The sequence below is a fragment of the Hipposideros armiger genome, unplaced genomic scaffold, assembly GCF_001890085.2.
Source record: "Hipposideros armiger isolate ML-2016 unplaced genomic scaffold, ASM189008v1 scaffold_151, whole genome shotgun sequence".
Taxonomy (NCBI): domain Eukaryota; kingdom Metazoa; phylum Chordata; class Mammalia; order Chiroptera; family Hipposideridae; genus Hipposideros; species Hipposideros armiger.
In genome coordinates this window covers 997,147-1,009,810 of record NW_017731501.1, presented here as the reverse complement: position 1 = coordinate 1,009,810, position 12,664 = coordinate 997,147, and the positions used below count along the sequence as shown (strand labels likewise).

The window sequence follows — 12,664 nt, the reverse complement described above, 5'->3', positions numbered from 1 at the left end:
CCAGAAAAATCCGAGTATGACTTGGTCACCCTAGTCTGGAAAATCCCAGAGGATTTGATCTAGGTGAAACAGCATTCATTTTAAAGAAAACCAAAATACACTATACATCATAAGGTTAGGCAGCTTTCTAATGACGTACACCTTGGCTTCACAGTTGTGGTTTTGTTCTTTCCTACAGAATCAAACATCACACAGGCCCATGTTGAAATGTGGGTATAAATCTTTCACACAAATTTAAAATCAAATTCACCCAACTGGATTATTCATGTCCTCTGCTCCCTTTGGGTAATATAAATCAAAAACTGCCAATAACTTTCACTTTTTAATATCCTACTATATATGAGGGACTATATTAAGTACCTGAAACAAAATTAAAGTATGTTTCTCTATTCTTAGTGAGCTCACAGTGGATTGGAGGAGACAGACATATAAGTAAATACATTATTTTGTGACAAGTGTTAGTAAAAGATTGTGGTGAATAGTTTTAGGAACAGTCTTTGGCAATCTTTTTTTTTTTTTTTTTTAATTGCAAAAGTATTCTCCAAAGACAGAACAAGAGGAAAGGAGATAATCATTTTGTAGTATTGGTATTTTAGAACCTTATTTTAAAATCTTGTTTAAGCAATGCCCCAATCTCTGTACTTTATAAAAATAGAAGAATAATAATAGTCCTAATAAATTAATAATTTAAAAAATATTTTACACTTCTTAGATGAAAAGTGTTATAGAGGCTGGGATATTCTGTCTATATGGTAATTGTTAACTTCAAAAGCTTTCTCAGCACTATCAGATCACAGAACCCTTTCCCCTGTACCCAGCAGTTATTTGTGAGATAGCAATATGTGTTTTGTGTTAAAATGTAAATGCTAAAATTCCCTTGGGATTGAATATGTAATAATACATTTAAATCTTGAGAAATTGTTATCATGATTTCTTTGCTCAGTGGGGGGGAGAGATCTTAGAAATTAAATTTTTATATTCTAGGAAAATAGTAATACCTAGGTCTTCCAAAGCTGACAACTGCATTGCATGTCCATAAGACTTTTTTTATTTTGACATTTAAAATTTTTGCCCTCAGGAATATTTTGTCTTCCATTGTTGTTTGGATTTGTTAAGAAATCATATGAGAAATTAAAGTGGAAAAATATTTTGTTACTGGTAGGCCTTTAATTTTTTCAGAAGATATTTCACTGATTAGTACAGTCTAATTCCTAGTGGTTTTAGCTAATTAATAATTAATGGCAGTTGAACTATGTGGAATGAACCAAGGGGGGAGCAGAGTAAAAAATGAGGTCAGAAAGTTGGAGGTTACTGATGGGAGAGATCATTTATGACAGTCTAGACCATTATAAAGACTAGTTTTTACTTAAAGTGAGATGAAGAGCCGTTGGAAGATTCTAATAGAATCACTCTGCTGCCATGTTGTGTAGACTCCAAGAAGATTATATTGGAAGCAAGGAAGCCAAATTGAAGGCTATTGCAACCAACCACCTGAGAGAGGATGGTGACTTAGGCCAGGATGGTGACAGTAGATGTGATAGAAGTGATTGGATTCTGGAGATATTTTAGAGCTATGGACAACAGAAATAGTCTGATGCAGTGAGCATAGTGTGTGAGAGAAAGATGGGAATCAAGAAAGGCTCTCAAAGTTGTTGACCTGATTAGCTAAAAAGATGGAGTTGCCATTAACAGCAATAGGCAATTGTGCAGAGTAGGTTTTGGGGAGAATAGGAGGAGTTCATTTTGGACATGCTAACCATGAAATGTCTCCTATATATCCATATGGTGATGTCAGATAGGAAGTTAGATTATGAGAGTCTGAAGTTCAGCAAAGAAGACTGAGCTGAAGATAAAAATTGAGAAGTTGTCAGTGTATGAATGTTATTTAAAACAACAGGACTGCATGGGATCACCAAAGGAATGAGTATAGATAATGAAGAAAAGAGATCTAAAGACACACTCCTGGAGTGCTCCAATATCAAGAAAATGAGGAATAACCAGAAAAGAAGACCACGGAATGACCAGTGAGGTAGGTATCTAGGTGTCCTGGATACCAAGGGGAAAAACGTTTCAAGAAGGAAGAAGTTACCAGCTATGGCAAATAATGCTGATAGGTAAAGTAAGATGAGGACTGATAGATGACCACTGAGAATTTCTAAGTGTGTAAGACACTTAATAAGGCAGTAACAAGTAGTAACTACCATTTGTTGAGCTTTTTTCTAAGTGGTACTCTCTTAGGCGCTTTATATAGTTGTCTTTAATCCATAAAATAGCCTTTATAATAGGAATTATAATTCCCATGTTACAGATGTTGGAAGCCAAGGCTCAGAAGCAGGAAGAAATTAGCTCAAAACGACATACCTTATAAATTTTGCAAAGCAAGAATGCAAACCCAAGACTTAAAAGCCTTTATTCATTTCCTTATATCATGCTGCTTGGACTTATGTTAAAGTTGCATCCACAGATTCATAACAGGGTTGTCAGTTGTCACTATTTTAGCTATGCGTGTGTGTGGGATAAGTTAAAGCTACCTTAAATGGTTTATACTGTGCCGCAAATCTATACCGTAAAAGATGGTGGGGGGATTGTTTTTTTTGTTGTTTTTTTGTGTCTTTTTATGGCCTGGTTCCAAGAAGAAAACTTTGAATTATGGTGTTTCTTTAAGTAAGGATTTTTTTCTGTAAACATTTACAATATGAAAATATTAGTAAATAACATTTGTCATAGCAGAATGATATTTTAATTTTTAAATAGAGTTTTTGTATTTTCAGTTCCACACTTTATCACTGTACATGTTTGACTTTTAAAATACTCCCAACAAAAAACTGTTTTAAGAATAATTCTGAGGTATACAAATTGGATGATTGCTGTTCCCCATATAATGTCTTAAATGTTTGATTCTTGTGTTTACAAGTTTACAACCACCACAAAATTATAAAATAACGTGTGAGTATTTTACAAATGGGCCTGCTTTATTTTTTCAAAACTGAAGTTACACTCTGAAGTGAATTATCTTAGCATTAGAAAATTCCTTTTATCACTGCTTTGCCATTTGGCACTTGGGGTGTAAAGTTGGGACTATGTGGTAACCAGTCACTAAATTTAGTCTTAGCCCCATGATTTTCATTGCTTTGCATCAGAAGATATCATTTGGTATATAATGTTTAGTTGTAAATGTTTTTCTAGAGGAGGAGAAACTTCTGGGCTCTTAGTGGTGTAAGCTTGTTTAAATCATCCTTTGTTCTCAATTTATACTTTTCTTTTTTTGCTTTCTACCATTTCCTCAAATTTATTGCATGTATTTTACAGATTTTTTATGTGCCTTCTAGTGATACTGGTTTGCATAATGAGCATCCACATTACAATGACTACTTAGAAAATCTCATCCATCTTGTTCTGCGCTCACTCTCCCTGTGAATTCATCCACTCCCACAGCTCAGCTACCTCTACTTGGGTGCTGCTACCATTCTGCTCACTGACACTGTCATTATCTGTCTCCTAGATTAGTCCTTCAGTCCTCTATTTGTATCTTCCTGTAATTGGGTTTGCTCTCTCTCACCGATTTATTATCTATAGAGTAACTAGATTGATCTTTCCAAAACCCCAGTCTTAAATAATTTTCTGCTTAAAGTTCTTCAGGGGTTTCCTGTTGCTCTTAGCATCTTCCCCCATCTCACATACTACACTTAGCCACTGAATTTTTTATTTTTAGTTCCTCAGTTATACCATGTCCACTGGATATTAATGTGTGCTCTCCACACTACTTGGAATAAAGTTCCCCATCCTTTTGCCTCAATGATTTCTGTTTATCCTCAAGTCTCCCCTCAGGAAACAGTTCTGAGAATCTTCCCTGACCCCACTCCCTCCTACTAACCTGTAGAGAGTGGTTTAGGTATGCATCCTCGAGCCTCCCATGACATCCTGAACTTCCTTACTACAGTATTTGTCACATTTCATTGTATTTGTCAGCTTTCTCTAGTTGACTGCTCAGAAACTAGACTTTGGTTTCCTCATCTTTTGTCCTTATGAATAAAAAATTATTTTATTAATATATGTATTTCATTTAGGGACTTTATGATTTTGAGGAACAAGAAAGCCCCTAAGGGCAAATTGCGGGGCCTTTCTTGTTTACCATGCTATCCCTAGCACTTAATATGGTGCCAGATACATGGCAGATGCTAAAATATTTTAAATGGGTGCTAGTGATGACCAACTTTGTGTTCAGCCTTCACCTCTCCTGACTTCTAGTCCTCTTCGCACTATGTTATCAGATAGCCACTTCAAATTCAATAAACCCAGACCTCAAATTCTTTCCCTCTGGGCTCCCCTCCTCTCTCCTTTCTTCCTCCCTCCCTTGTTTCCTTCCTTTTTTCCTTCTGTCACTAATATTTCCAAGCTGAAACTTCTATAAACCTTACTACCTACATCATTCAGTTATTAGATTCTATCAGTTCTGCTTCCTAACAGTTTTTGACTCCATAACTCCCTTTTTTCATAGTTGCTTTATTTCAAGCCTCCTATCGCTTTCTAACTTGTCAGTGACAGAGCCTTCTAATATATTTCTTATTTAAATTTCAGCAGTTTAAAAACTAAATATATTACCATTTTTAAAGCATTCTAATTTATTTTTAGTGTCAAAATGATTTTTAAAAATCCAGAAACTAGATATTTTTTATGTTTTGTCCTAAACAAACAATATGTTTGTGTGTGTGTGTGTGTGTGTGTGTGTGTGTGTGTGTGCGTGCGCGCGCGCGTGCATTCATCTAGGGACTTTGTTCATTTTCAAGAAAAGAAATAAAAACTATTATTGAATCAACTCTATACAAATAAAAATTTTAAAAGATACTTGTGTGAAAAAGGAAAATCTTTTTGTGTATTAGCAAAGACTGTCATTTTTTGCGTATAATATTAAATGTCACCTGTGTCCTTTAAAAGAGTTGACTGACTTACTGACCAGTTAGCCATCATTGTCTATGGAGGAAACGTACCAACTGCAGTGTCAAGTCCAGTTCAGTCTTGAAAACGGTCCAAGGTGGAGTAACAGGGACGAGTCTTACTTTCCTTCCTGAAACAGCAATCATTTTTTTAAAAGATGGACAAAATATATGAAACAATGGTTTTCAGAAATTGGACATCAGGCAGTATATGGCAGTGATTCCTGAGAGACAAAAATTAAATAAGCTGAGCTGTGTAATTGCTCAAGCTTACTGCCTAGAAAGTATTAACTCAGGGAGGGGAACCCAGGAGGAGACCAAGGTGGCAAGAGTTAGCAGGATGGAGGACCAGGAAAAGGAGAGCTGCACAGAAAAGAGAGCTCCAGAGATCTGCAAAGGGTCCCTTTTCTGTCTTCAGCCGAGTACTGATTAATGTGGGTATGAGGAAACTGTCTGAGGCTCATGAAAGAACCACCTGAAAAAGATTAAAGGTAGCAATCCTAGCAACTCACACAGTCTGGAATCATTTTTGTTGCCACCAGCCAGAGTGGAAAAATCTCATAAATCATTAGATACTGTAGATTACTCAAAAGGGTCATTTTCTTTCACTAAAAAAGGAAAATTAGTCCTAAACTAAAGGCTGCTTAGTCCTGCTTAACAAAGTTTAAAAGCAAGCTTTGAAAGCAACCTAATATATGTATAATTGGAGACCTTGAAGGAGAGAATGGTGGGAAAGAAGAAAGAAAAAGTTTTCCAAATTTGGTGAAACCTATAAATAGCAAGTTCAAGAAGCTTTGGGTTGGAGAGGGAAGAGAGGAAGGGGGGGGGGGGGGGCGAAGCAGAAAAAATTAAGAAAACTCTACCAAGGTACATCACAATCAAATTGCTTAAAGCCATTGATAAAGAGAAAGGATTAATCCACATGTAACAGGAACAAAGATGAAGATGTTGGCAGATTTCTAGTCTGAAACAATGCAAGCCAGAAGACAGTGAAATGACATCTTTAAAATATTAAAGGAAGGGGGGAAACAGTCCTGAAAATAACTTGCTACATCCTGGAGGTATCATTTGCAATAACATTTGACATGTCTAAAAGCAAAAACTTGGATGAGCATGTTGTTTGATGATAGAAAAATTTTAATCGTCTATTTTTATATGGCATTTCACATTTTAAAGTTGCTTTTATATGGGAGAAAACTTTATTTTAATGCATTTTGAGATAGCTAGGATGGGTGATTTTATCTTTTACACATGAAGAAACTGAGGTATGTAGGTAATATGACTTCCACAGTTTCATAAGATCCAGGAATATAATAAGGTTTTTTGACTTCCTATTTCAGGACTCTCTTGTAATCTATGGTCTCCTCATTATTAGCTGCTTATTGCTCAAAATATTTCCTAAACTTAGAGACTGTCAGAATGCATAAAATGTATGGAGTGCCTTGAAAGCAGTAACAGATAATACAGTATTTAGTAGATTTTTTGTATCTTGACATCTGGAAGTAGTATGTATTATAAAGAAAATAAATTGAAAATCTTATTAAATCCCAAGGCCCAAATAGAAAACAGGAAAAATGACAGTACATGCAAGTATGTTAGACCCTGTGTGAAAAGCTGTTCTAGTATTTAAACTTTAAATAAATGAGCAAAAGTGGGAAAATTGTTATGGTTATAGAGAAACTTTTAATGAAAATGTTATTTTTGATTTTTTAAAAAGTGAGAAGTTTGATTATTTTAATTACTGTATTAACTTTGAGCAGAAGCAGAAAACCTTTTTAAAATTTAGTTCAAGTTTAAATGTGGCAGAAATTAGTTGTGAAGAAACTACGTTTTCCTCTTGTATTTATACTGCATGTGTAGTACATAAAATAGAAGAATTAAATACTATCTTGGCATATTCCATTGCATCCAATGTAGCAAATTTGCTTTGACCCATTGCAGGCAGCCACATAGAATGAATATGGTCCATTGTCCTTTTTGTTTCCACTAAAGTTTCTCAAATAAGTTATTTAGGGATGCTTTTCAACTTCTCCTATTAAAGAGAAATTTTGAGAGCCTAGCTTTTTAGGTAAGTTTTTATGATGGAATTAGGATTGAAAGCTTAAGAACTGAAAGGTGGACAGGATTTAAGTAGAATAAGGAAGAATGTTTCCAGTTATAAGGATTATGAGCCCTAGCATGCCTTCCCAGAACAGCGAGAGTGGTTCATGTTGGAAAGAAGTAAGAAATAATGTAGAGATTTGGGGCAGGGCTTGATTACTGAAGGCCTTGAGAAACAAGTAGGAGAAATAGATCGATGGCACTGAAGTTAGAATTTACTCCTGAGATGAGTGAATTGTCTCCCATCCAATTAGGAAATAGGAATTTTTGGCACTTTGACTCAGTATTTTCTGTGTACGTTAACATTCATTGTGTTTAAATCTAAGTAAATATAGATTAAATGGCAAAGCAAGAATTATTTACCTGAAGAGAGGGATGTGTTTTTCTTTCTGTTTCGTAGTCTACTCCTTTACATCTAGCAGCGGGCTACAACAGAGTTCGGATTGTTCAGCTGCTTCTTCAGCATGGTGCTGACGTTCATGCAAAAGACAAAGGGTAGGTGTATCGGTTTATTTCCTTTAATGGCTTTGCTCATGATTCTTGTGCTTTGTTTTCAAAATCACGCTGAAGTTGTTGAGCACTGGACAAAGTCATATATCCCATTTCTTTACAGGTTGTGTAGCATTTTAAGAATATTTGCAACTTTAATTTGACTTTTTTTTCAAATTTCCTACCTATTAAGGATGCTTCTCATAATAATTTCCTAAATTAGTTTAATTTTATTGCAATTTTATTATTTGAAGTTAAACTTTGTTTCTCTCAATTGCAATTACTAGTTTTCAACTCAAGTTGCATTTCAGAAAGACAGATAAATCAAATTGAGAATTCTGATAATCTAGTAATATAACTATCATACTCATCTGGTATGAAAGGATCATCTCTTATTAATAAACCAAAATCATAAGTATACAGTATTCTAATTTGGTTTTTTTTCCTGATGAAATCCTGGACATCTGAACTCGGAAAACCTTAAAGGTCCTTAGGAAAGTTGATAAGGGGGTGAGGTGGTGAGAACAAAAAACACAGTAACATCATTTACTTATGAATAGATATATTTTGGAAAACTTGTACCAGTTCCTATGTAGTTTCCAGGGACATGTGGATCAGGTCTGCTTTCCTGTGTGATGGGCTAACATTTCTCATTATCTTACCTTAAGATCTAAAAGATCATTGTCTTTACTACCCAGATAAAGTAGATTCATATTACACTCATCTGATTGGCAGCATAAAGTAAGAGAAGCCCTGGCGGGGCNGGTGTCTTTCACTGTGCCCCTTTCCATGTCAGGAGACATAGAAATGAAGAATGAACTCGGTACTTGGGACAATTACCAGAAGGGGAATCCATCCATCTGAAATCTGCTCTTTTCCATGCTCTGTTCCTCTCCTGCCTGCGCCAGGTTTTGTACCATATGTGAATGGTGTCCCAATAGTGTAGGGGTACAAATGCCTGATGTCTTGTACATCTCTGTCTCCCTGTGTATGTCTGAAAACAGATGGGTGTACAATAGGTGAGTCATCGAGAGAAGTACGCCACAAAAAGTGGGTCTGACTCAGGTAGAATGATACTTTGAAATGGAAGTATCATCGTTTGTGTGTTTAATTCTTATGCTGGAAATTACCTTGAAAGTGAAACAAAATGGTCTCAATATTTCAATTCTCTATCAATTAACATTTCTGGGTAAATACTTGATGTAGAAAGCATGCAATTGTCAGCACATGTCCTTTTTCCTTTTGTCCTAATGCTTTTCTAATTGGTGTTTTTATCATTATATTATTAAGTGCTTTAAAATATTTTTAATATAACTATTGGGATTTATTACATTTTCATTTCTTGGATACATATAAATTATTTGAAATTTGAGTATTTTAATTTACCTCTTTTCACTTAGTGGACTTGTGCCTCTTCATAATGCATGTTCATATGGACATTACGAAGTCACAGAACTGCTACTGAAGGTAAGAGAAATTAAAAATACTGAATTGCATTTGCTTTGTTTAACTTGTCATGAGTTTTCATTTGTTTTTTGGCAAATAACATTTTTTAAGAGAATAGAATAATTTTCTTAAAGTATTGTCTTAAAAGTTTTATAACATTCAACTTTTTAAAAAGCTGAGTTTAAGTAAAACACTTATTGACATTTCAAATAATTATAAATGAAATTTACAGTGAAATAAGTCTTCTGAGTTTTATCTGATTCAGCAAAATGATTCCTGACGTAAAACTTTTTTTCTCAATTCAGCATGGAGCCTGTGTTAATGCTATGGATCTCTGGCAGTTTACTCCACTCCATGAGGCTGCTTCCAAGAATCGTGTAGAAGTCTGCTCCTTGTTACTCAGCCATGGCGCTGATCCTACGTTAGTCAATTGCCATGGCAAAAGTGCTGTGGATATGGCTCCAACGCCAGAGCTCCGGGAGAGATTGACTTGTATGTATTTATATGCAGTCAGTGTTGTTTGTTGCAAATTAGAATATCTTTTTTTTGGTTAGTTTTTAGGGCTGGGGTTTTGTCTAACTTGGATACTATCCTTCCATTCTTACACATATACTAGTTGATAATTCTCTCTGATCATATACTTTTCTTAAAGATTCCACAGGAATCTTATATTCATACACTATTTTGTGTTTATTCAAATCTAATTCTAATTCATGAGTTAAGGCTCCCCCCCTTTTTTTTTAAGGCTAAGAAATATGAGTCAATCAATAACCATTTATTGAATACCTACTATGTACCATGCACTGGAAATATACCAGAAAAAAATAAACCAGAAAAAAATCTCTGAGCTTGTAGAGCTTATATTCCTGTGCTGTTGGTAATAATGGATATCTGACATTATTGAGCACTCATTATTTCCCAAGCCCTGCAAGCTTGCAGTCATGTTTTGTTTCTTTTGTGTGTTACAGCCCAAGTGAAATCACTTGCCCAAATTTACATAAGATAATTTTTATAATTTGGTAGAAGTAATCTTCTCAAATACTGACATATATTACCTGTATTTCTGTATGCATATATTTTTAAATAAACTTTTTATTTTATACTAGTTTTAGATTTATAGAAAAGTTACAAAAATAGTACAGAGAGTTCTCATATACCCCATCCCCGTTTTCCCTATTATTAATATCTTGTATTAGTGTAGTACATTTGTCACAATTAACAGACCAGTATTGATATATTAGTAACTAAAGGCCATACTCTACTCAGATGTCCTTTATTTTTACCTAAAGTTCTTTTTCTTTTCCAGGATCTCATTCTGGATACCACATTACATTTACTTGTCATATCAAATATTGGGCTATATTTAATTCTATATGTGGGCATTTCAAGTTTAAATTAAACTGGACATTACCTACCTAATTTTTAACTGGTCCTATGGGGTATTCTCTCTTACATGTAGAATCTATTCTAAGAATCAGGTAACTCGATTTAAACACCTGAGAAAATATTTAAATGATAACTTTAAATAAGGCAGAATCAAAATGATGCTAACATCTTTTAAGTTTAAACAGGTTTTAAACTAGTTCGTGTTAAAACAGGAAGTGTTCCTTGCAATATTGATCTTGTTTAAGTGGAAATTTTAACTTATTTTGGTTCCGGAACAGATGACACCTACTAGATTACAAGCCAGCACAAACCAGATTATAACTGGGCAGATGTCTTAGCAATGAATCTTTGTAGAAATGCATTTATTCTTTCTCCCACTCAGATGACTCTGGCCATATGTTATCTTGCATTATATAGTCCATTTTCCTATGTGTATGTTCTGGCTTCCCAGTGAAATTTGAATTCTTAGAAAGACCTTTAGTTTTATTATTTGGTGTTCTTAGCACCTGCACAATGCCTTATTATAAAATGTGTGGATGGTATTAGTGTTTGGGCCTATGTATTTGCCTACCCTCAACATGCATTATGTGTGTGTTCAGCAACTTTATTGAATTGAGTTTAACTTAACTTAGAACTTATTGTTTTTATGTTTTTCTCATTTCCTTCTGTTGATACCCTGGGCTCAGCTTTATCCCCATGTCACCATTTGACAATTTTTTCCTTCCAATCATTTTGCAAATTATAAGTATTATGATTTTATATCATATTTCACTGGCCTGATTCCAATGTTAACATTAAGATCTAACTTAAATTTGTATAGCTTTGTAAAGGAAGAAATTCCCTGACTTAGAGTACTTTTTGAACTTTTCAGTATCTCCTTTATTTTGTTAAGTAAGATTGTACCAATGAATTATCTGAAGAAAAGGATTTAACAAAGTTGGAACTCCTCTAACTGCAGTTGTCATCATCATGTCCATTGCTTTATACTAGCCGTTCACAATGACAGAATTCTCTTGAAGAACGTTATGTAGGAAACCACAGTATTTCAATCACACCCACAATTACAGCATTTTCATCACGCACATTTTTTTCTGCTGTTTCTTTTCTGTATTTTTTTTGTTTTCATGAATCCAAATGAACAAGGTAGCTTGGATTCTGCACATATTGGAGCTGAAAATACTGAAAGGAGCTTTCATTTTCATTTAAAAATGCATTTTAAAAGAGAAGCTTTTAAGGCATTCTGTAAATATTAAGTTTTCAGGGTAAGTTTGAGTAATTTAAGGGTTTACCACCTTTTTAACTATTTAACTTCCTTGAGTTTTTAAAAACAAGCCTTGATGTAACCTTCACATTTAGAAGGACAATTATGTAGTTGATAGGTTTTTCATTCTCTGGGTTATTTTTTTTATTCTTGAGTATTTATCAATAAAATGTTTTAAATTTGAATGTCAATTTGGGCACAAATATGCTATTTTTCTAAAGAGCAAAGATAAGGAATATTTTACTTCTTGCTATTTGAGAAAATATGCTTTTTAATTGCATTCGTGCATCATAATTCCTTAGTACTGCAGTCTTATTGTTTATGCTTTTCATAAATTTGCCTGAGAATTTCATAAATTCTCCTGAGCCACCTTGCCTGAACTTAAAGGAGTAATTGAAACGGTAGAATTGCTTTTATCATTTTTGATATTCATGGAATATTTGGCATTAGGAAAAAAGCCATTATAATTTGAATTCAGTTTAAATTTCTCTAGACTGGTGGATGAGCTAAGCAAAACCATGCTTTTTGCTTGAAATGGGTTCTCAGAACGTCATTTCTATTGCAGTTGTCAGGATCCTGCTCCTGACATGTGATTGTTTATCATTCTCTTGCTTTATCCATAATTTTATCATTAAATGAAAATCTGTAATTTTGTTATTTGAAAATACTGGTTTACTTTCTTTTTATTGACCTTGATTTTGGGTTTCTGAAGTTTCAAAGTCTTATACTGTGAAGAATTTAGCAGTGGTAATATACCACTAAATAAGAGGTTATGGAAAATTTTTTTTTTCCTGAACCCACCATGACTTATTTTATAAATGCTCAGAAATATTCAGCATTTGTACAGCAAATACTTAGGTGATAGGACTACCATAGCAACAAGACAGTGTAATATGCCCTGTGATAAAGCTAACTGCAAATGCAATGGACTTCATAAGATGTAATCATAACCCAATAATGGGAAATGTCTGAAAGGCTTATCCAGTGTATCTAAACTGAGACCTCAAATGATGAGTAGTAGTTAATAAGGCAAGTGTCTCTGTGTGTG

The 12,664-nt window shown here is 34.2% G+C and overlaps 1 protein-coding gene across 1 annotated transcript in view; it reads left to right on the top strand.

Annotated features, from left to right (window-relative positions):
• The window catches only part of TNKS (tankyrase), a 212,922-nt gene that overhangs the window by 134,616 nt on the left and 65,642 nt on the right, over positions 1-12,664 (top strand). Inside the window, exons 6-8 of the mRNA XM_019651006.1 lie at positions 7,435-7,529; positions 8,924-8,990; positions 9,275-9,461. Of these exons, the coding sequence (XP_019506551.1) occupies positions 7,435-7,529; positions 8,924-8,990; positions 9,275-9,461 (349 nt within the window). The remainder of the gene's footprint in view (positions 1-7,434; positions 7,530-8,923; positions 8,991-9,274; positions 9,462-12,664) is intronic.